This window comes from Ambystoma mexicanum, chromosome 6q, assembly GCF_040938575.1.
Source record: "Ambystoma mexicanum isolate Mex_15411 chromosome 6q, UKY_AmexF1_1, whole genome shotgun sequence".
Classification (NCBI taxonomy): Eukaryota; Metazoa; Chordata; class Amphibia; order Caudata; family Ambystomatidae; genus Ambystoma; species Ambystoma mexicanum.
The window spans coordinates 847,338,060-847,363,544 of record NC_090937.1 but is presented as its reverse complement, the minus strand read 5'-3'; the positions used below and the strand labels follow the sequence as shown (position 1 = coordinate 847,363,544).

The following is a 25,485-nucleotide window of genomic DNA, read 5'->3' as shown; positions in this document are numbered from 1 at the left end:
CATTGACCATGGGATCGATCCTCTCCATACCACCCCAATGCCAAATATACACTGGCTTCTAGTGGAACCAATTCCCCTGATTCACTGAATCTGGTGGTTTCTAGATCAGGCAGGGAACCTAGTCAGAGGGGCCCAAAAATGTAAGTAGCCAGAATCCCAAAGATGAAACTCTCTGCTAACAAACAGCGCCTTGAACAACTTTTTTGTTTGCATTCAAAACAGCCCAGAAAATACACACCTCTCCAAATTATAAGGACATTCAATGCCACTGAACAAACGTTAGTAGTGAAGTCATATACAGCCCATAGAAAGACAGATCCACAGCCTGCTGGAAAAATGAGATGCTTTTCATTTCTTTCATTGTGCGAGGTGTGCTTTTGATCAGTTTGTGGAATTAATGTTACAGTAACTTAATGTCAGTAATACAATGTCTCGGGAGGATAGCTCAGCGGCAACGCGCTCGCCTTGGAAGCAAGAGGACACGGAGCAACAAAGGTTTGCTACCCGGGTCCGTGCTAAGAAACCTCTGTGTATTAAGCGTGTTATAAATTACCTATCATATCATGTGCATGGTCTTACCGACCACAGTTCATGAATTGTGCCGACAGACAATTTATGTATGAAGGAAACATGAAATGTGATGGCTAGATTATCTCTATAGAAAACAACAAAGACTATCCTTTTTTCTAATGTTTCTGCAAGGATGCTGTGGGATGGAGGAATAAGGAACTATTTGCTATAATCCACAGACCCTTTATTTACTGCAGAATTACGTTATTAGCCTGTTTCAAGTGGAATTAAAACACACCTAGAAGCCAAAATGAAAATTGTAGAGGGATTTAAAAGTGGCCATGGATGTGATGAGGAATATTAAAAAAGCATACAATACAGCATTTGGGAAGAGACCTTCATAGTAATTCAGCCTAAATACAAGCATCAAAGACTTTAAATACTAGTATAAGGAATAAATGGTGAACTAAGAGCATGAACATTATATTGCTCCGTAACTCCCATACTAAACCAAGCAAACATGCACAACATTGGAACTCACCTGAAAACGTTATAATTCTTAGCATTCACAATATCAGGGATATCTAGAAATAAGAGAAAACAGTTAAATGTAACTCGTTTGACTACTTTAAAAAAAGGACATTGCCAGAAGGTATTTTCAGAATTGGCACAGGTGTGTAGATAGGGAAGGCCAGCCTTGTCGTAGGCCTGGGCCGAGTAATAAGGCTTACATGATCATGGGTTTGGTATTTAGGCATAGTTAACATCAGAGAGACTGTCCAGGAGCATAGATGTTTTGTTAACATGTTTTGTTAACATGCTTTTATACCGCACCAAATCACCACCGTAATTGTTTCACAGCATCTAGGCTTGTCTATGGAGTGGCGTACTGTGCCCCTGCCAGGTGTAGAGAGAAAACGAGCAAGGGACAGACAAGAAGATTTTACAACAGTAGATGTAGTCTACAAATGTAGGCAACAAATACAGATTGGGGTGGGCAATGGGCGAGATTTCTTTGTGATTGCATGGGTAAATTTGAGTCCAATTTATCCTATTTGGTGGGCAATAGTTAGTTGTACAATATGTAGGAGGAGCATATGTCCCTACGTACTGTGGCAATTTGATAGTGTTTCCATAGCAGATTTGGAGAACTTTAAGTATGCATTGTAATGTTGAATGCACGAGGAGGCAGAGTGTGTGCTGCAGTAATCATGGAAGATTGATGGCCATCCCTATACGTTGTGCCGCAAAATGTTCATTCTCTGACTGCCAGTCCTGTGCCAAGATATTCAAGAATAGACTATAAATAAAAGTGAAGATTTTGGGGAACATAACTTGGGTGTGCGTGGTGAAACTAGTAGAGTAAAACGCAAAAGGCCTGGCACATTGATGTCTAAATGTTTATTAAGAGTTAGTTCCCGGTCAAGTTATGCTATGTTTTATTTCAGTTCATGGTGAGTGTTAGGTAAGAATTAGTGCAGTCCAACTGGTGAGGACTACACAAGACTAATCTTCTTGGTATTAGGCAACCCACCTTTTAATATAGGCATGTACTACACAAGTTGGTAGTGTGATTGAGCAGCCAGGTTTATCTTAAGAGGGGTAATGTGAGCTGTAGATCTGTGCAATTGAAATCAGTAAGTACAATTAGCCAAGTAACGCTTACACATTTAAAAGTTATATATAAATATTTATTTAGAATATACACACGTTTTAAAGAAGCATTCTTTAAAAAGCGTTATCTACTAGTAACTTTCAATCAAAGTTGGATTCAGTTTTTTAAAAAGACAATAAAAGTTGGTAAATACTTTTCATATGCTAACACATATTCCAGCACACTGAGTGACTTCAGTGAAGGTCAGTATTGCACTTAATTTCAGTTACCAATTCAATTATTGAGTTGTTTAATGAAGGAAAGGTTAGAATAAGATTTAGAGCATATTTTTAACAGTTTGTAAACAATTAGAATTTCCTAAAGGGAGGCAGGTAAACTTTCATCCCAGCACTATTAGTGTCAACAATTATAACCTATGAGGGAACACGTACTGCCAAAGTCAGTAGGTTCAGAGGAGTGCCTTTAGGGAGCTAGGATAGCCAAAGTCAATGGACAAATTCAATAGTTCTGATTCACTTCTTCTTAGATAAAGTCTTGACAAAGTTAGTAAGTTCCGAAGAAATCACAGTAACTCAAGTGAGCTACTTTGCAGAGAGCACAAGCTGTTAGGTCAGTGCAGGTGAGTTGAGATCAACTCCAAAAAAGTACTTTGCAAGATAGGAAGCACACTTATGGCTAAATGGTGAAAACCCCAAGCCACACAGTACCTGTGATTCGAAGCAAAATGTTCCAGCTGGAGTCCTCCTCGCTACAGCTTGGTCGTGGTGACGAAATGGAGGACGTCTGGCGGGCTCCTGTGGCAGTACTCGGGAGAGGGACTCCTCAGGAATGGATTTCCTTTGTTTAAGCAGCACTTTGGTGTTTTGGCGCCTTTTTCTCAGCATCAAATCAGGAACAAAACTCTGGTTGGAAGAAGCTTGCTCCTTCTGTCCTGGACTCAGGAGAGCGGACTCTGGATCAAGATTTCCTGCTTCTGTTGGGTCCTCTGGATGCCCACAAATGTTTGGACAGATTCGGACTTCGCACGACGATGCTCTCGTCAATATTCACAGGACTCCTGGCATTGGGCTTCTGCTGTTCTGGTGAGGCACAGCAATTTGGGGGATGCGCCAACTGGAAGCTTGTCTTGAGGCTAGTTGGTCCCACCAGCCCAAGGGAGGAAGTCGTCCCGTACAAGTCTTAAACGGTTCAAGGATTTTAAGAAACAAGAGAATGTGTCTTAGGTTGACTGGGTGAGTGCGGCGCACATGAACATGATGGGGTGGATTGATGGTTACAAAGTGAAAACGTTTGTTGAATTGTCTCGTCTCTTGTTTTTTGAGCATTTTTCGGAAGCCTGTTCGCCAGAGCTGCGTCAGTATGTTGCTGACCAGAACATTTTGGACCCCTTTAAGCAGGCTGACAAGTGGGTCTCCCGCCGGGTGTCTCCTAAGGACTCCAGTGGGAAGGACAAGGACAGAGAAAAGGGGGCCTCTCAGAAAGCTGAGGAGTCCCAAAAGCAGTCACAATCGGGTAAACCAAAACCTTCCTCTCCGAAGACCCAAAAACCTAGTGGGGATAAGTCTGTTGTGGGTGGGAGTAAGAGTAGTGGTCCGCCTGCTGCAAAGCAGGGTCCCAGTGGTTCCAGTATCGTACCCCGCATGCCCGATACAGTGTGTGGACATTCCTTTGTGGGTGCTTGGGGACTACACTCTACTTTAGAACCAGCTCGCATCACCTCCCGAGAAGCTAGGCCTTGATTGCTCGTCCATTGCTACAGTAATAGAGAATCGTGGCAGGGGTCTCTGTGCCTCCCATCTACCATATAGAGAGCGGAAGTGCAGACCCCCCTCCAGTCTTTACACTTCCCTTTTGGAATTTGGCTGCACTCATTGAGAATAACAGTTGGTTTGGGAGGCTGCCATGATCCTGCCTATTCTGCAATCACGAACGAATGATGATGTTGTGGAATGTTTATTAGGTTTTGGTGGATATAAGAACACTCTGTAGAAGTGCTTACGTAGCACGAAGCGCAATGACTTCCTCTGTGCTGGGTGTGACCTGACCTATAGAGCAATGCACCTGAGAATACGGGCCAAAGTGATCAGGAAGTATCCTGATTGGATTGCCAGATAAAGAAGATGTTGTTTCTCCCGTGCAGCAAAGGGAGTTTTTATTGGAACAAGACTGCCAGTGTTTATTGTGGGTCCACGCGCATAAACACATCTGTCAGGAGTAACGGAAATGTTCCATACAAATGGATGTGCTGGTGGCAGTAGCAGAAACCGCAGGAACAGTTTGAATTAAACGTGTTTGCAAACTAATGCGCACGTGAGTTTATTTATTTTGGGTTGATAATGCTATGGCCCCATTGTTGTGAAATGAACCGCATATTATATGCAGACAGCGCAAAGACAGGAGCTATATCCCGAAGCTCAGTGTTATAATGATGACAATTACAAGCTTTCATATGGTGAGGAGTGCCTATTACGATTGGGGTAAAATGCATATTGAAGTGAACAGATTGACAGTTTGGACAAATAATGTGACACAGTATAGTGGCTTTGAGAAACGAGGATTATTTCATAAAAGCATTTATGGCGTTTATAATGATTTTCTTTTTACAGGTAGGACTTAAGTGTTTTGGGATTTTACAATTATTTATGGCATGCTGGCTCTGATCAAGCTAGCATTGCTCATGAAAGGAACATTATTTATTTTTTTGGGTGAATGCAGCACTCAAAAACAATACTAAATATCAAGTGATAATGTGAAAATATGGGAACTGTACAAGGTTGATTCATAGATGGAATGCTTCAAACTTGAGTAACAAGTATATGTTAAAAAGGTATTGAGAAGGGGACACTATTGGATACCACCCTGTAAGAGTGTGGGCCATTGTCTTGTGTTGTTGTGTGCAGTGTTGTGGCCCTATGTTTTTAATTGTCTCATCATGGCCATGACCCATGTGTTGAGGTTCATGGTCGAAGTGCAGGGTATTCTAAAATGTGGTTTTTATATTAGGAATCAGTTTTTGGAGGTATTTGGAACAAGGGTAGGTAATTCCAATTTACCGAAGGTGCCAATATGAATGTGGCGTACATATATGATGCGTACGCTCAAACTTGAGGTACAGGGGTGGCCAACCAGTTAAGGGTTGCGCCAGATAGTAATAAATAATATTTAATATGGAGGATCATTAGATAAAGTAAATATGCAACCATCAAAAGGTTGCCATGGCGTTGACATGAAGTATAATGGTATCTTTTTAGTGGTACTTTGCAAGTAAAGTTATATCAACAAAAGAGGGTTGAACTGGCCAGCAGATGTATTTATAATGTATATAGAGTGCACGCTAGTTAATAGGTATAGTTATGCAAATTTAGCTATTGTTTCATATAGGTTAAAGTTCAAGTTTGTTCAATGCATTAGTGCTACCTGGAGCACATCATTTGTTATATGTTTATGTGCATGATTCTGGTAGTGTTTGGGTTGTATGACGCTTACATGGGTGTATGGGTAAGGATGTACGTGGCGCGGTTGGGAATGATTTCCCACCTGTTGTTGAGAGGACTGGCTGTGTGTATGCCGCCTTGCTCCACCGTCCCCCTATATCTATGTGAACACTGAATCCGTGTTGCGAGTGATGTGCGTGTGTTTTGCCGAAGCTTGGTCGGAGCTTGCTTGAAGTTTGATTGGTGATTTCTAAGTTTGTTCAATGGTTGTATTCTGTGGGATATCTGTAGGGAGATAAGTGGGAGTGGTTATGGTTGAATGAGATATGAATGTGAGAGCGGAAGAAGTGTGATTAATGTATCCCTTCTGCAAACGTTGTCCTTGGCGTGGCAACACCTCTCTCTATTTGCTAGCTTGCTGGACTTTCACGGACAAAGGTTTCTGTTGGGTGCTCCTTCACGGTTGTGGTAACACTCAGGTCCATCCCTGGGCAATCCGTGGTCCCTCCTGTTCCCCACCTGTTTGTATGATTGTTGTTTCCCAATTGTTTTGGTTGTGTGGCAGGCTCTGTGTCTGGATGTGGCGGGCCCAGATGGAAGGTTGTTAAGGCTTTTGTGTGAAAGGGAGATGTGGTTGGATCTGGTAGGAAAGAGAGATGTTATATGTTGTGGTAGAATCTGGCTTGAAAGGGAGAGGTTATACTTTAGTCTTGTCACTGGCCTTGAGTGCTTGCTATCAGAATGTTGATGTATGAATGAGCAGCTCAGTAGAATGTTGTGTGGATCTGTGAGTGAATGTTCTAGGAATGTCAGTTGGGGCCTGAGCTGGGTATGGTAGGATGGCCGGTGGGTCTGCTCCTTTGTATGTAGTGTACCTACCAATCCCTGTCCCTGTCCAGTCATCAATGTCACTGTATATACTTGAGAGTAACAGGATTATGTACATACTGTATAATCAAGTCTACATACTGTACATACTGTATAATCAAGTCTACCTGGATCCATCTGAGCCTCCACATCAGGTCTGTGTGTCTGAGTGGCTACAAAGAGACTTTATAACAGATCCCCAGGAAGGAATTCCTGACCAAGGCTCCCTCGTCCACAGTCAGGTATTGGTAGTGATAGGGATTAGACTAAGCCCATAGGTCCCCTATAGGGAGAGGGGGCATTAGGATTGGCAAGTACACTCCGCCACTGAACTCAGATTCACAAAACTACCATCCCCAATTAAGAATTGCTGCGGCCAAATACTCATGCCTTTATCCAGTTGCAAGAGGTAAAGGGGTCTCTGGTGCAGAGGTCAATTTTGGTTTCGATCTTAGGTCTTACTTGCAGAGGTTCCAATCTCTTAAAACATCAGCAGCTAGACTGGACAGACAACCCTAAAGAATGACCACTGTGACTCCCACTATGAAGGATGTCGCAAAGGACACTGCAGGGTTGGCAAGTTGGCCAGGTGACCCGGTCATGGTCTGGCAGGATTCAATCTTTCTTGGGAGCAGAGACACAAAGCCTTAAGGACAGGCACTACGTCATAGAAGAGAACAGCTGTTGCAGTGGAGGAGGTCGCTCGGCACAAGTAAAAGATCTGTTAAGTGTCAAGCTTCTAGGCAAAATGTTATCCAGGAACAGCGGCGGTGGCCTGTCATGGATGGTCAGCACCCATGATGCTCAAGGGGCACCTCCGAAGTCCACCAACGGCATGACAAGAGACCAGTTAGGGCCAACATCTAAGGAAAGTAAAGCCCAGACTGAGGTCTTCCATAGTCACCGGAAATGGCACAGAGGATCCCTGGTGGATGTCTGTGGTCATGCTTGTTCCCTGAGCAGCAGTTCTTCGGCTTCTCTGTGGTATCCTCTTTCTACTGAGCTTGTTCCAGTGGCCTACCTCCAGAATGGCTCCAGACGCTCTCTTCTTATCCAAACATCATGCTGGGGGCTGCCCCAGCCCACCAATGGGAAAGATCTGCACCACTCAAAAAGGTAGTGGCTGTTCAATTATGGACAGCCAGCTGCCTCACAGCTACCCAGCAGCAGACATCCTTGGCTGAAATGTGGCCTGGGAGCAGACAGTCATAATCCCAGTTTCAGCAAGTTCCAACCTTACAAAGCACTCATCAGGAATGCAAGGCTGAATCCCACGAAAGCGCATGACCTTATTTGAGAACATCCAGTCTCAGAGGGCAGTAAAAAAGGTAAAAAAGCAAGACAGCACAAAATAAATGGTCTAAACCACAAGAACCAGCCATTTGGAGTATATGGTGCCCAAAATGGCATTGTCATGGTACAAAGGATGAGGCACAGAAAACAATGCAAAACATGGTTGTATGCCACAAGCATGCCCTGCACACATCAAAAATCTACCAAATATGTTGGTAGACTAAAATATAAAGTGACTCTCCATCTCCCAAGTTAATCATCACACTGACTGTTGTTCTCCTAATGCAAAGTTCCAATTCCTCCATACTTAAGGATGCTGTTAGGGAGGATTTTCTAAAGTCCACTTATAGTAGCAATTATAATAGTATATAATTATAGCAGTATTTATAAAACGAACCCCCTGGTATACGGAGCCCCAACCTGCAATGCGAGCTGTATGTAAGTACAGAGAACTTAGAATATACGTAGGCCCAATCAAACACTTATACACTTGAGTTATATCAAAATAGTGATTTATTTTATATACACAAGGCAAAGATAAATCCTCAGATAGGTAAGTACCATTTCAAAGCTAATAAACACAGTACAAAACCAAAGTAATCATTCGGGTAGTAACTCACAGTGTAAAACTCTTAAGATTGATTAAGGCACTTTTAGGTAGGTAAAAGTTACTAACCTGTTGTTCTCCAGCATGGGTCTGGCATGGATTCACATGCTCATCAATATTCCCTGTTGTCAGGCCGGGAATCCACTTACAAACGGTATTCCTCCTCTAAACCAATCACTGAGCTCTGGGTCATGCTGCCCCCAGCCAATGACTTCCCTCTCCCTACGCCCCTCCTCTGGCAGCCATCTTCAGATTTTTACTGCATGTTCAAGTGTTGGGAGTCCTCGTGTTTTGTTCTGTGAGCTATTCTACGTTTTTGTTTGCAGCCTTCTCCGGACTCAGTGGTGTCGGCGGCAGTGAGAAAGAAATAGTCTGACCCCTAGTCTTCATCCTCCGTTCCTCTTGATAGCAAAGGAAGAGGTTGGATGCCATGGGAAGAAAGGTGATCTACTCAGCGGAATGAACACTCAAGGCGGCTAACACACTTGCAATCCTGGCCAGATATGACAGGGAGCTGTGTTATAAGATGGCCCAGCTGCTGGAGTTCCTACCCGACAACAAGTGGGTTGAGGCACTTTCCATCGTCCTGGAGTTGGAGGTGGCATCAGACCATGCCATCACAGTGGCCCTGGATGTCGCAGACACAGGTTTCTGGCAGATGAGGAACGGTGTCTGCCTTTGTCATTGTGGCTGGTTAAAAGCAACCAACTTCCATCAGGAGGTCCAGACAAGGGTGCTGGGCATGCCCTTCGATGGGGACAACCTCTTTGGGAAGGCCGACAAATTGTTGCAGGCCATTAAGATGGGAACGGCCTTGCACTGGGCACTCTTCAACAACACTGCCCTTCCTTTCGTGCCTCCGGCAGGAAGCCTGGCAAATCGTCGAAAGCCTGGCACCAGTGGTGGCCCATCTGCATCTACAGGGGATTCACGTGTACCCGTACCTCGACGACTGGCTCATCCGGACCAAGTCAAGGGAAGTAGCCGTCAAACACACTGAGTGGAACGTCCGGCTACTGACTGATCTGGGGTTCTCTGTCAACTATCCAAAGTCCTGCTTGATACCATCTAAGAAGTAATGGTAATAAGAGTCATACCCATGTTTATAAACACAATGCTTTATGGTACACAGACCAAAGCATAAACCTTCTTCAGAATACCCAACAGTAATTATAGGGAAGTCAGACCTTCTCATACACATTTAGCATAGGCCACACCTATTCATGGGGAGTAAAAACCATTAGTTACTTTGAGATTACTTTACAGTAAGTCAGGGTTAGTAGACCCTGTCAGTTATGCTTGACACTCAGCAACAAAATCAGATAATCAACCAACCCTGTTACCACATTTCTGAATAGTGGAACACAAATTCACGGAACAATAGATACCTATAAATACTTTTAGGATAACAGTTATACTAGGGGAGTAAAACATGTTAGTGTAATAAATAATAACAGTTGCTTTTCAGCTCAGTAGAACACAGTCTAAGATAAGCAAGAACTCTTTACAATAATTTAGGATTGTACTTTTCAGGAATGGCACACAGCTATTCTAGGGAGGTAAAACCCAAGGATGTAGTATACTATTACAGTTGCTTTTCAGATCAGTGGAACACAGATTGAGGTAAGTAATAACTCTTTAACCTATTTTAGGATGGCACACAGCTACCTCAAGGTAAGTTAAACCCATGTACTTTTTGGAGGAGCCATCAGCAACTTAAAGGTAGGTATAACCTAAGGCAGACTTATTCTAGACAGGCTAACAGCAGGTCTGGGGAAGCAAGACCCAATTGGGGCACTCCTAGATTCATATCCCAACAGAAATTGTAAAGTGAAACCAACAGCATTACATTTGGGGAAGAGGCACAACCAATTCACAGGTGAGTGAAATAACCTTATATATACTTTTCAGAATGGCACAACACACATTCAAGCTAAGTAAGAACTATTGCAACTGTTCACTCTGAGTTACAGTTACCAACCAACTCTTTTGATTAGTAAGCACTTGTTATGTTTTTTACATCAGAATCCTTTACTTATCCAGTCCTTCCTTATTCTAATGCCTGGGTTCACTCAGGGGCAGAAGAGGGACCCTAGTGGTCTAGGAGCCAGCTGTAGGAAGGATGAGATAGGCTTCCGTTGCAAACAAAAGACAGAGTTCCTGTGGAAGACAGTTCAACAAGTAGTTCACTTTAAATTTTGTTAGGGTCCAGGGACTACAGAGAAGACACCCTAGGAGGATTCCAACAGTGGGCCTGGGTGAACTGGATGAGGGGACTCCCAATCACAAGAACACCCCAAAGCTTTACATAGGTAAATACCCCAGCCGACACGGTACCTTTGCAAGGAAGAAGAGTTGCATCAAGAAGACTTAAGGATCTGCAGTCAAAAACCTGGTCGTTGAATTCCTTTATCATGAAGACTGAAGACAAGACACTGAAAGGACTTTTGCAGCAGGGATCACAGGGATGGCTCTAGGCAAGAGGTTTGGTGCATGGTTTACTCAGCACATAAGAAGAGGTTGCAGCGGGGGGGATTCAGGATCTGCAGCCAAAAACACAGTCACTGAATTCCTTGTCATGAAGACAGGACACTAGAAGGGCTTCTGCAGAAGGATCCAGGCAAGAGTTTCTTAGCGGTTGGATGGGGATCTGTGGTTTTTGAGAACTTTTCAGGAGCCAGAAGAAAACTGAATATCGCTGGTTGGAGTCTGTCACTTGCAAGGTCAGGCACTCCGGTGAGGGGACTTTTCGGACTCTATTCACGTCTCTGGAGGTCCGGCAGGATGCCACCCAAGTTTCAAATTCATTCCGAATTCGGAAAACCATGCACCACACAAAGGCTCAAGGTCCCAAAGTATTGGGGTATTGCAGCACTGAAAAGTCGCAGCACGACGTGGGATGTTTCAAAACACAGGTCTTCTTGAGTCTAGTGGATCTCACCAGGCTCTGGGACAGGGCCTCCATTTTTGGAGTCCCCAGGTCGCTTGGAAGGAAGGCTAACAGCAGGCTCCAGTTACACAGCAGGCTCTCTGGTCACTGGAAATTGTCTCAGCAGTGTTTTCTTTATCTTCCTCTTCGGATTCCGGTTCAGTCAGTGGTCGACTACCTCTTCAGCTTCCAGGATCGGACGATTATGTAGGAACCCAGCCAATCAAACAGACGTGCAACATTCAAACTTGGGGAGGGGGCTGGCAGTCCTTTCAGGACAGCCAGCCTCCCAGTTTGAACTGGATTCTCGCAGAAAGGCTGGAAGACAAAGGGCTGCAGAGTTTTGAACTCCTGCCTCGCTTCCTGCCTTCACAGATACTCTGAGCCTGGGCGGGCTTGACCAAGGTCTGTCGCCAAAGATAAAATGGAGACAAAGGATTTACCCACCCTGGAGGTCAAGGGGAGGAACAAGATAGGACAAGTAACACTAAAATGGCGAAAAAAAGAAGACATTTTGGTAAAATGAGCACCTATGGGTGCCTTTACCAGGGCTGTGGAAATAGCCTACGCTAAAGTTACACCAAATAAGTAAAAAGGTTTACTGCCACCAGCTATTAAAACGTTTATGGGAGGAAAGGTCTTCAAGACCCCCTCCCCTCCATTCTAACCCTCTTGCAGATTATGACTCGTCCCCCTGGCCATCCATGCACCTGTGGCCAGGGATGCAGGATGGCTGCGGGACGACCCATATGGATGCACACCTTGGCCAGAAAGCTGATCCCAGATCCCATTTTGTACCACAATCAGACTCCATTTTGTACATGGAACCATAGGCCCCATGAACAAAGACTGCCTCCAGAGCTACAGCTCTCCCCTCACGATTGCGCACAGCGAGCCAGTCACCTCCCTCACCCTCCTCACCTCTGCATGTCTTCCAGTAGGCCCATTCCCACGGGAGACTATGCGCGAACAAGCTACATGACAAACACTATCTTTCACCTTCGGCAGTTCATTGCTGACCTGTGAATCACCGGGTAAAGGCTTGGGTTTGAGGAAAACAATTCATCTCCACAAAAATGACCCGTCCCCTTGCAGACTACACATTTATGACATACACTGTGGATAACCCCCCAACCTTGCTCTCCTTTTGAAGCGACAGCTACCTACATACCCCACGCCTGTATGCCACTCGGTTTCACCCACACTGCTAATCCCTCTGTAAAGGTTATAAATCCCCTCCTGTAGGTGTGTATTTAGGGACTGATTCTAGGAAGTGAAACAAGAAGATCTTTACCTCTTTTACTGCGCATAAAGCTATTGGTTATATGCCTAGGCCCATACTGTTGAACAAATCTTGTTATTTGCAAAACCGTCACACTAATGTATGATATGTTAATTTACTTGTTCGATATGATGCAAGGTGCACGAACCAGATGCCCACTGGTTTTCCAATATATGTTAAGTTCACAAACATGTTCAACTAGCATACGGTTTTAAATGTGTATAATGCAAAACGGTAAAGCCACAAGGCTGTTGTAGATGGAATTTATTTTGTAACATGATGCTCATGATAAACGTAAATGTGTAACCAGATTATGATCATAGTTCGCATATTATCCGATATATCTGCAATCACACTGGCCTAGTTGTACCCTGCATCCTAATGATTCGTATGCAACCCCGCAAAGTGGACCGGCTACAGGCCACAGGGCCTTCTCTCCCCTCTCCTGCAGCGCCGCGCACTAAGCCCCCACCACCCTCCCCCCTCAGGCTGGGCTGACAGCTAAAGGCCCTTGTTTCACTTATGCTGTAATGCTACAAATGTATCCTCTCACCCCTCCGCTGAGCCTGCACCAAGTATCCACCTTCCCCTCAGCCCTTTGCCACATGATGTTACCATGAACTTGACTCGTATCCCAGACTCTGGTCAAAGAAATATCGACAATAAGCCCCTTACCCCAAAGACTTTTGATGCAACGACTGCAGGCCCTTTATCAATGTACCACCCCAGACCTCTGATCCCATGTGTGGCAATATATTCTCTTTACACTAACAAACAATAAACCATTCTCTCATGGGATCTGAGGAAATGTATAATGAATGTGTCAAAGTAATATGGTAAACTGATTAGGCCCTGGACCCAAGTAGTCTTACTTTTTATTGTCTAGGTCAAACGTCTAGTGATATAACTCTTGTATGCAAGGTATGTGTGGCCACAAGGGCAGATCGTTAAGTAGGGTATATCTTCATGATTTGGACATCTCGCCTGACCCTGCACCTCACCCATATGAGCCCAGCTGACCCACGTGCTCCATTCTTCATGATTTGGACATCTCGCCTGACCCTGCACCTCATCCATATGAGCCCAGCTGACCCACATGCTCCATTAAGTAACCAGCACTGTGCCAGCAAATCCGGGAGCACCGCCCCTACAGAATGGATACTGTCCTGTTGTCCTTGTCCAATGGCCGCAACTCGATGTATCACCAATATCACACATCACTGACGACGTGATTTTGTAATGTAATGTGCATTTTCTAATGTTTTGGCAGAGCGCTCTCGGGGTTTGCAGAGTTCTCTGCTTGCCCTATCTGGTTTTAGATAAACTTTACTTTTATCTTCAGCCGCACTTGGTCCTGGTCTCATTCCCTCCTGGGGTGTGTCCATTATTTGCACACACCATTCTTATTGCAATTGTGAGGACGCTCACTTTCAAAGGTAAGCTTGTCACTGTAACAGAAATGCTACCGTTTAAAATGAGAAAGGGGATGCATTGCATCTCCCCAGCACTCCACATAATGTGTGGAAATACAGTTTAGAGAGGATAAAATATCCTTTGTATACTTGGGAACTGTAGTTCTCACAAGGTTAGTCTGAGAAAGTAAAAAGGGGAGCCCAAAGGGCAACCCGGCAACAATAGGCAGTTTAAGCCAACAGTTGTCAAAGAAGATAACATTAAAAGGAGACCTTGGAGAATCTTAAAAATGACACCCATAAAAAGGGTAAAAGATTCTGCGAGTGAGAAAATTGGTTCTTATTCACTGAGGCATAGAGAAGAATAATCCACCAGTAAAGCAAAAGGTTCTAGGGTTGACGCAGTTCAGGAAGATGTACCATTGATATGAAAATCTTACCTAACACATTTCCCACAAAGAATCCTAGATAATTTAAACAGATTGGGCTAGCGTGCATTTTCTAGGGTCTGCTGTTAAGCCGGCGTTTCTAAGTACCCTCATAACAGTGTAAAGGTGGTACAAATGGACCTCCCATGTCTTGCCATGTATTACTATACCATCTATGGAGGCTCCACGAAAACCCAAATAGGGTTGCAGGATTCTATCCAGCAGTCCTCGAAAAGTTGCAGGAGCCCCATGTAGCCAGAATAGCAAGACTTTAAACTGAAATAGGTCTATAGGGGGTAGCAAAGGCAGTTTTCTCTTCATAGGGTCCATGTAAGGAAATCTGCCAATAACCTTTGGTGAGATCTATAGTAGAAAGATAGACCGCATTACTCAGCAAGTCGATCATCAATATGTGGCATTGGGCAAGCATCAAAGGTAGAGATGGCATTTAACCTTTCCAAAATCGATGCAGAATCTCCCAACTCCCATCGAGATTTGCCACCAACACGATAGGAGAGGACCAGCGGCTTGTAGATGGTTCGCTGATGTTAGCCTCCAACATTAGCATTACATCCTTAACGATGGTTTCCTTTAGGGACTCAGGGAGCCTGTAGGGTTTTAAAAGTACCACTTTGCCTTCTGAAGTGCAGAATGAAGATAAATGTCCTTCACCCTTCCTGGTGCTTCTTTAAACACGTTAGAAAATTGTATTACGATATCATATGGGTCTTGTTAGTGAGTTTGAGGGGAATTAAGGCTGTATTATCGGACTCCTCTGGTAACAATCAAGACAGAATTGTGGCATCGGATTCTTAGGGATTTTCATTCGACTCCTTGAGCAGATTTATGTGGTAGACTTGAGTTTTTAAGCGGCGATCAAGTTGGATCTTATAATTGCATGTCCCCATTTGCTCCATTACCGCATATGGCCCATGCCATTTAGATATAAGTTTGTTTTCTGAAGTAAGCAACAAAACTAATATCATTTGGCCTATGGAAAATTATCTTAAAGAAACCTTTTTTATCATAAGAGACTTTTTGGTGCTCTTAAGCCCTAGCCATATGAGTCTGCACCAACGATCTAACTGCAGTCATGTGTTCTTTCAGCCTAGTGGTGGTCTGTGAGAGTGGTATTGGGGCTTCTTCATGTTCCTCCAGTGTTTCTCTCAACATATCCAGGACGTCTCGGGGGTCTCGCCCATACAGTAATTCTAAAGGGGAGAAACCCGTAGACACTAGAGGTGTTTTCCTAACTGCAAATAAAGCCCATGGAATCATCTGATCCCAATTCTTCCCATCTTCTTCCACTAACTTCCGCAGGATGGTTTTCAAGGTCTTATTAACCTTTCTACGAGGCCATCAGTGTGGCGGTGTGTAAGTGACTCCAATCAAGCAATCCCACTAAGTCAGTGCCTTGTCTGGGATGCCCAAGGGAAGACCTTATTTATGTATTTTTATGGCAAGTTATAATCTGGATGATGAACCCTTGTATAACACCCCTCTCTTAGAATCCCCCTTGACCCCACTGAGCCAAGAAGTAGGCTTGTTTTGCAAATTTAAAAGGTTCATTTGAAAAATTAAACAATATATATATATATATCACACTTCTATAAATAAATTGATAATGGATAGTACACTTGTGAATATGAGCAGTAATCAGCAAGAGGTAATCCTACAGTATCACAGTTCTTGGTTACTTATGAATAGGAACAGAAGAATGAGGTGGGAAAGAATGCTTTATATGGTTCAAGGAAACGCAATGATGAATGAAATGCAGTACAGAAAATAACTTGATATGGCTTCAACAAAAGACAATGTAATCACTTTTCCTTGACAATTCACTCCCCCCTTTATGCAATATAAGGAGATGGAAAGAAGAAACACAGTTCTCAGGAATGCAATCAAATTTAATTCAGTTCCCCCCTAGCAAGCTTAGAGGAAAACAGGTATGAGTTTTACACAGGCGAGATACTTGATGTGGTTGCAATTAAATGAAAAATATGCTAAAAAGGCTTTTAATTCCCTATAGCGGGTTCAGGGTGGGTGATATCTAGTTTATATTAGTTCAGGCTCACTTTAGCAATGCTCTATGAGTAACTAGCAGATTAAAACGAATTTTAGCAAATGAAAGCAAGGAGCTGCTGATTTTTACACATGGCTGAAATTGTGCAAAACGTCAAATCGCTGCAAATTTAATCGCGTGCGTCAAGCGTAATTACGGAGGCCCTGTAAGTCGGTTCTAGGTTCCTTGGAAAGCCTAGAACCTTAAGCTTTAAGATGACAGTTAAAACTCGCTCCTAGCACAAACGGTTCCGGAGATACGGCCAATTTAGTCAAGGTAGTTTTTCGGATTTGAAATTTTAAAGCTCAGAATGACAGATGACAGTTTTCAGTTTTAAAGTTGACAGAATGACATGATTCTAGGCGGCAGTTCTATTAGGCTAAAATAGTTTGGATTAGATTATTTTAAACTAAGAGATTGGTTTTGGCACAGAGAGTACTCACACTATATTTTTCAAATAAGCCGTCAAGGTCTGGTCAGGTTGACGGGACTTCTGGCGGGTGGTTCTGAAGTCCCGGCTATCTGGGTCAGCTCTGCTCTCTGGGTCTGTCAAGCACTGGTTCTGCTCACAACGGTCTGGTTTGTGGTTCTCTCTGGTTCCGGATACAGCACTGCTTTCTGGATACTGCTACAGGTTCTTGCAAAAATTCTTGGCAAAAAATTCAAACAGCTCGTTGTTGAATAGTTTGGTTGGTTTTGAGGCCTGCTGAAGAGGATTCAGCTTGTGGATTCAGGCCTCTCTGCTACAAATTCTGGAGTTAATTTCTGCAACAGGTTCTGGAGATTGATGGATTTGAAGTCTGGATCTCTGGATGTGAAGTCTGAGGTCTCCCGGCAAAGCGTCCCGCAAGAAAGTGGAAAGTGAATGTCCCCACCTGTCCTGCACGGTCTGCTTTTATGTGTTTAGAAAGTGGGTGTGTGCGTGGCATAACTGAGCCTGCCCCTCTCTACTTGTCATTGGCCCAATTCTCCCCTCTCCCATGATTGGTGGAAGGAAATGGATTGTCATCATCTTGAGGTCTGTTTATGGGTCAGAGGATCTTCCTCTGGTCAATTTGCCCACAAATCTATATTTGATTCAAATACATATTTCCCAGATACACAAGTGGTTGACATTACATGTACATATTACAGATGAATTAAGACAGGTCTCTGTTCAAGCCCCATGTTCCTGCGAGCTGGGATTCAGAAATGACAACATTTTGCGCTTTTTGGTCGGTTTACCAATATCGGACATTTACCAAAAATTACACAAATGTGCGCAAGGTGTATGGACATTAATTGATGAAGTGTCAGATTTTTAACATGCAGACATTTGGAGTAAGACCCTATTTTCCGCTAGCAACCCCCCAGAATACACCACAGGGTCCTAACACCTCTTAAAACGTGCACAGAAAAATCACAAGAATAATGATATTACTTATATAATTCTGACAAGTCCGTACTATGAATTATCCATCTTTTTTTAAAATTATGCTCTGGCTCAAAGGGGTGTGGTTTCCCCCAAGCACATGGTGGAGTTTCTGGTTTGTCCACTTCCCCCAAGCTCAGTTTGCTCTCACAGGCACTGCCCCTCCCAGTTTCTCCCAAGAGGAAGCCATTTACGACCCCCCCAATATAACATTTGCCTGAGTCCAGGACAGGGTTTTGTTCAATTTCCTGCAGTCTGCAGGTACCCCTCACTTAATTCAATCAGAGAGGTGTGATCTCCTTTTGGTGGGGGCAGCGGGATGCAGCCAGGCCTGGGAAGAGTTGTTGAGCCAGTTCAACTCCTGTCGGGGGTAGTTGTCAGGCAGAATTCAATTTCTTTAAGCCAAGCTTCAGCTAAATGTCCTGTTTGTTCCCAGTTTAAATCAAACGTACATTTTTTACACATGTAGCTAGAATGCTGATTCTAAGTTCAAAACCATGACATTTAACAGTTGCAAACTATGTGACACTCAAAAGTAGGTCACTCATTTAATTTAAACATTTCGATTTTAGTGGTTTTAAATCCAATTTCAATTAAGCTGCTGACATCCACAGCTCAGCCAGTTTTGTTATGAACATTGTTTTGGGCTCTTCATCTTTCCAGATTTAGTATGCACGCAAGAATTCATTCTGCCACATGTCTGCTGGTGTTCAGTGAGATTTTTGGATATCTCGCAATGTTTGAAATGGGCATTTTGAGCTTGCATTCAGAGAAACAAAGGGTGATTTTTAAAGTGATTTTTAGCTAACAGGCACTGCTGTTTTTCTCTTTGGCACCCCATTTCACCCATGGCTCTTCTGACCCAGCACGCTCGGACTGGTGGGTGGCAGGTCAGCCGATTATTTTGGTGTGCGCACAACTGCGCAGTTCTCCTGGACTCTGGGATGGAATGATGGGCGGCGACATCTCATCCCCACATCTACCCAGTCTATTGGTTCAACATGGGTCAAAACCCTTGACAGGTGATAATATGTAATTACTGTTTCATATCTCCCAAGAGCTTGCTCATGAAGGTGTAGCCTTGAACAGTCAATATCTTTTATCTTTCCTTGCTCTCAAGGAAAAGGCCTCCAGGTACTGTGTTGCATAGTCCATGATCATTCAAATATACTTGTTCCCCAATTTCGATGTTTCTAGAGGTCCCACAATATCCATATCAATTATTGAGAATGGAATTTCAATGATTGCCAACGGATTCAAGGGAGCAGGGAATGCCATACCAGTACTAGTCTTTTGGCAGATTTCACATGTTTGGACAAAGGTTTTAATGTAAGCATGTATTCCTGGCCAATAGCATTTATTAGTGATCTGGCTTGTGTTTTTACTTGTCCCAAATGACCTCCCGTTAGATGTGAAAGAGCCATTTCTAATAGCACTTACTTATGACTTTTAGGACAACCAATTGGATTCTTGTTACCCCTTCTGGTGTAGTACCTCCCCTGACAAATAAACCCACGTTTCAATAAGAAAAAGGACCCCCTTTCTCCTGGCCCTCTTGTTCAGATATAACTTCTTCTTCTGCCAATAAGAGGTTGTTCATTTGGGGCAAAGGCTAAGTCGTCAAGGGTTTCAGTTTCTGCCTCTCTTGGGGCGTCAGGTGTTTCATCCACCTCCCAAAAACCTTGAATACCTCTATTGGTTTTCCCCTTCCCTGCTTCCTCAATCTTAGGGAACACCACCCTTTCAAGCACCCCTTGAACAATCTAATCGCCTTGATGGATATGAAAGGGATCTTTTCTGTGATTCTGTAATAGTACCTTAATATCTCCTCTAAAGTCTGGGTCTATAACTCAGGCTAGCACATCAATTCCAAACTTCCAGGCTAGTCCGGATTTAGGAGCCAACCGAATATAGCTCTCAGGGGGTGGAATTAGGATGGAATCAGTCTATATTTCTCCTGGGGGAATAATCTCATACCTTCTACTACAAATATCAAACCCAATACAGAAAATTGTGGCTTGTGAGAGACCTGAGGGTATTCTCACTCCTTAAACCCCTGGATCCTCTTCTCGGGTGGCCAGGTCATCGCTCTTGGATTCTGACCCTGGGGGTGGAGAAGCAAGGGAGGATCACCTGGGTAGAGGGTCCTCAAGGATTGGCAATGGGGTACCCACAGGCGAGACATGGCTTCCTCCTTTCCCGATTAATGACCAACCTAACCCTTCCCCAATCTTTATGGGTTATTGCAAGAACTCTCCCCCCATTTATCCACATTTTACATTTAAAAGTAGTGGGAAAGGAGACAGAGTAACCTACACCTTCATTTTACCACTCTGGTACTGGGACTAAGAGGCTGCCTACAGAGAGTCAGACATGTCCCTTTAATCATGGTCAGGCAAACCGAAGTTAGGACACAGACCTGCAACCTGTTAACTAGTTGCAGGTGTATAAAATGAGGGTCAGAGAGAGAGAAGAGAGCATGAGGGAGGCTTTGTGGGAGAGACCAGCAGAGGATATATTTTTGTGTGGAGCCAGCCATGGTGGAGCTGGAGCAGGACAAGTGGGCTGCATCGTGGCACAGGTGTGGGAGCCTCTAGCACAGAGCGCGAGCAGCAGGAGATGCGGGCGCACCCAAGCGAGAGAGGACACTGTCTGTGTCCATAGAAAAGCCCCTCCAATTGCCGGCGTGCAGAGAGGAATGCCCAGCAGGCGAGCGGGGCGCGCATCAGAAGCCCCACCGGCATGAACAGAGAAGAGTTGCGGGGCAGTCAGAGTGAGTTGCAGGGAGTGTCAGGGGAGAACACCTTGGCACCAGGGTGTTCCTAATAGAACGGGAATGAGTAACGGTCTGAAATTAACTACAACATTTTGCTTATTGAATATCGAACAGAAACTTGAAACTATATATAACAATGCATCATAAATACCGAACTGCATGAAAACTTATAATTAAGCATAATAAATGCATTGTAAATACTGAACAGAGTGGAAACCTAAAATTAAGCCTAATTAATGTATTTTAACACAACAAACTGAACAAAAGGGTGAAATTAAACATAACAGAAGTATATCAAATACTGAACTGAATTAATCCATAAAGTTAAATATACTGAATGCTGAACACACTAAAAACGTTCTGGGCAAAGCAAATCTTGAAAGACGTAAAAAATAAACTACAGAAGAAGGCATAGGTGTGAAAGAGTACCACGAAAGGTGGCAGGTGAATAAAACCCAACAAAGGTGAACTTTTATGAGTGAATGTAATGCAGAAAGGCCTCAGACTGGCAAGAGGTGTGCGACACATGATGGCAGAATCAAGGAGAAGCCAAAGAAGTGTACTTTTGAACATGAAGCCAAGAGGCGAACAAATTGAAATCAAGTTATTAGTGACTTTGTACACAGGGGCAGGAGCTGAAGAACATGTGTGACCTGAGAATATAGGGATCCTGGCTGCGCGACCTGTGATAGGTGGACCGTGTGGTCTGACAAGTGCACCTAGACCAGCAAGCCCTGAATGAAGAGAACTCATCAAACCAGGTGAACTGGAGGCTCCCAGCCCTTTAGGATGAGGTAGAAATACCCTTGAGATGGATGGAGATGCAGAGGTTACTCAAACATCAATAATCTAAACGACTCAGGTAGTTGGCAAAAGGAGAACTGTTTTAATATCAATTATCTAAAACATGTACTCGGACATCAATGGACATCTCAGCGTAAGATCTCTCAATGCATCTTAAAAAAATCATTCTTTTATAGCAAAAAATCGTGATAGGTGACATCAACCTACATATTACTAACGTCAGCCTACGTGGCAAACTACAGTGAAGAAAAGTGGTAGGTTTCTTAACATCAGGTGGGGCAACTAAGCCCTCCCCTTAAACAGATCACTTTGAACGTCACTAAATACCCAACTTGCCATTGGCTACACAAACTATGGGACCCTTAATCACACAACCCCCTACCATTGGTTTGCACTCTAACCCCCCGTCAGTACATTTCCACCTACGGCAGCAGCACATAGACTGGGCTTCCAGGTGCTGGTGAGCTAGTCTTCAACTATAGATTCCCACCAATTAACATATTCATCCATCATCACCTCAGTGGTCTGTTGTCAATTAAGGCTTTGAACTTGTCCTTGGGAGTGTTCTTTTGCTCTGCAAAATTCAAGGGAGTGAAGGCTCTGCGTAGGTGTGACCATCATGCTCGTCCAACATCCTACTTCCATGTGACTCAAGGCCACAAAATTGAACTTCTTGTGTATTAACCCCTTAACTGCCATGCCCCCCCCTATTGGCAAGGCCTTTTTTGGTGATTTCGGTCGCCATTCAATGCCTTGTACCTTTTTTGTTACATGAGATATAAATTGTTTGCTGTGCTGAATTCCCCATTTCTCAGGCTTTCAAGAACAGGTTGAGTGGAAACCAAAAAAACATTTTGATACGGTTACCAACCATTTTGTGAGATGTAGGCGATTTTGGCCTTTTTTTTCTAATAGGACATGTGTGGACGGAATGTAAGAAAAGGGTAGGGAAGCTAAATGGGAGGACAGAAAGGCATACATTTCTGAAAAGTACAAAAAATTCAAAGTTTAGGAAGGGGTGATTTGCGCAAGTCAGGCAACAACTATGTAGGGAAAAATTCCATAGTTTGGGAAAAAAATCAGGAAAATGACTGAAAAAAAAGTTATGTGGTGGACATGGTTGTCCTAGTAAGGCAATGGCTGACTTCTGTGAATTTTGAGAAAAGCAATATTCCGCTACATTCCCCCGACTCTTCCAGTTTAGGACATCACAATTCTTTTGTAAAGTTTCACAAAACAAGCAATACCACAAGCCAAAAACTGAGCCATGGTACACAGGAGTTTTATGTTTACGGCCTCAACAGACGCACTTAGCATGTGTAAATAAGGAAAACAAATGTGGTGAGGAAGGGCAATTATACATTTTTTGAAAGAGCACAGGCAGACCTTTTGAAGGGTAGGTGACTTGTGCAGGTTACAAAAACATATGGTGCCTAAAGCAGTGACTAAATGTAGGTCACATTTGGGAAATGAAAGGGTTATGTGACAAAGGGCAGCAGCAAATGGGTTGATACGTTATGAAAACCACACAAACACCCCACATGTCATACCTTCCCTGCGTTCCCACGGGTGTCCCGACAAAAACAGTACCTGACATGTGTGGGTGCACTTACCGGGGCTCAAAGGGAAAAGGCTAAAACACGGGTAACCCAAAGTCTTTTGGCACAGCAGATTTTCAGGAATTATGCTCATGCGGACAGCCTACAGATTTGGGCTTTGGGTATCGAAGCCACCAAGGAAAACAGGGAACCCCATGCATTGCCGAAAAAAGGACACCCGTGGGAATCCACAGAGGTCTGCCTTGTGCAAATCAGCCCAGAATTTATTACCCACAACCACTGGCAAAGTCTGAAATGTTGCGAGAAAAAATCCCCCACAGTTTTCGCACATTTCACTCTGCTCACCCACCAAAACACGCTGCCAACAACACATGGCCTACCTTTCCACGTTCCCACAGGTGTCCTGACGAAAACGGTACATCACATGTGTGGGTGCACCTCCCTGGGCGCAAAGGGAAAAGGCTAAAACACGGGTAACCCCAAGTCTTTCAGCACAGCAGATTTTCAGGAATTTTGCTCATGCGGACAACATACAGATTTGGGCCTAGGGCAGTGGTCTTCAAACTTCTTTAGCCTGCCCCCCCCCCTGAGCAATATTTGGGCAGGCTGGGCCCCCGCAAAAATGCCATATGGACAGTATGTATTGTATGCTGTCACCGCACCCTGCTCCCTGTATAGACCCTGGGCTCCCCCCACCTGCACCAAAAATGCAAAATGCTAGTGTGGGCCAGTCAAAATGGGCCACCTTTTTTGGCCAATGCGGGCCAGTTTGATGAGTTACTTCACCATGCAGTTAGTAATTTTGACCATTGTTGCTGAATAAATATTCTTTAAATATCACAATTTACTTACATTTTAACACAAAGCACCCCCTTGGGTGCTATTTAAACAGCCTGTGACTAAAGGAATGAATATCCATTTTCAACTGCGGGCCACTTTTTCATTGGTGCCTGAGACAGTTTCATGCTTCAGTACAAACATTTGAGCCACCCCTGCCAATTTCTTCCAATATAAAAAATAAACGTTTTCTTTTAAATTACATTTCATGCTGGGCTCTCACAGTCCCCCAGGGATGCGGCCCCCTGCGGGGGCGAGCCCAACAGTTTGAATACCGCTGGCCTAGGGTGTCAAAGCCACCAAGGAAAACAGGGAACCCCATGCATTTCCAAAAAGAAGACACCCGTGGGCAGCGGTATTCCAATACCCCTTTCCAATAAAAACATCCAAGGTGGTTTACTGCCCCCCCCATCCACCCAAAACAGGTTATAATTTGTGTTTATTTTTGTTTTTCTTTTGCCCCTTTCCTAGGGGCAGATGGGCACATTTGTGTGCCCATCTGCCTCCAAGGTGGGCAAGACGTACTGCCCCAGGTTGGGGGGGTACCAGAGCCAATATTTCTGATGGCCTCACCCCCCCAAATGGATGAGGGTCATCTCATGTACCCCTTCCTAAGGGCAGAAATGTTCCCCCAGGGAGGGCTACATGATGTGCCCCCATCCACTTAGGGTGGGGTGAAGAGGGCCACCCCCTTTCAAAAATGCCTGGTGGCTAGTGGCCCCAACCCCACCCAAAACTCGGTTTTATTTATTTGTTTTATTTTTTTATTTCTTGTTTGCCCCCCTTCCTTGGGGGCAGATGATCACCCATCTGCCCCTAGGGTATTGCCCCCATGCTTTGGGAGCCAGGGGAGAGGGCCGGTTACATAGTAAGCAGCCCCCCTCCACTTCAAAAACAGATCCCTGGTGTCTAGTGGGCATTGCTGGGCTTGGATCGAGCGATCCAAGCCCAGCAATTCTTCAAAAAAGTCTCCCCTTTCCAACAACGCCTCCCTCGATCTGAACGGCACAATAGTGCTGCAGATCGAGGGAGATAAAGGTGGAAATGCACCTTTTATTTTCAGTTGCATGTCGGCGTGCTTTACGCACGCCGACGTGAAACTGAAGGAAATCCAACCACCGGGGGTATGAGGGGGGGACCTCCCCCTCACATAGCCCGGAGGTAGGATTACAGTTTTGTGCCAGAAAGGACGAGATACCTCGGCCTTGGCACTTGAGGGGTTAAAGTACCATTTTTAATAGACCTCTGACGTATTCCTTGATTTTGTCCATGTCTGCTGAGCAGGAGCTTCGTTCTTTCACACTATTTGTATCCAATGTTTACTCACCCCAGACTGATATGGCCTTGGCTTCTTGGCTCATCCAGTCTCACTTTTCTGAGTTTCACTTTGTAATTCACTTGTTTTCTAACTGCGACACACTGGAAAAGAGGCCTTCCTCCTTTAGCCCAGCTCTGCTATAATACGTAGTGGAAATATCCATTCTTTACTCACTTCTATATATGTATATAGATTGATGCATGCCACAGTCTATTCACCATTTAGCTAGCCTCAAGAATACTTCATCTGCTTGCGTTTCTTTGCATATGTACACGTGTAAAATGACTTGATGCCTTCATCAGTTCTGTAGCATAAGTTTCTTCATCTTGATCCCAAGATGC

At 44.1% G+C, this 25,485-nt stretch overlaps 1 protein-coding gene across 1 annotated transcript in view; it reads right to left on the bottom strand.

Annotated features, from left to right (window-relative positions):
• The window catches only part of TMA16 (translation machinery associated 16 homolog), a 207,827-nt gene that overhangs the window by 59,819 nt on the left and 122,523 nt on the right, over positions 1-25,485 (bottom strand). Inside the window, exon 6 of the mRNA XM_069631374.1 lies at positions 1,052-1,094. Within this exon, the coding sequence (XP_069487475.1) occupies positions 1,052-1,094 (43 nt within the window). The remainder of the gene's footprint in view (positions 1-1,051; positions 1,095-25,485) is intronic.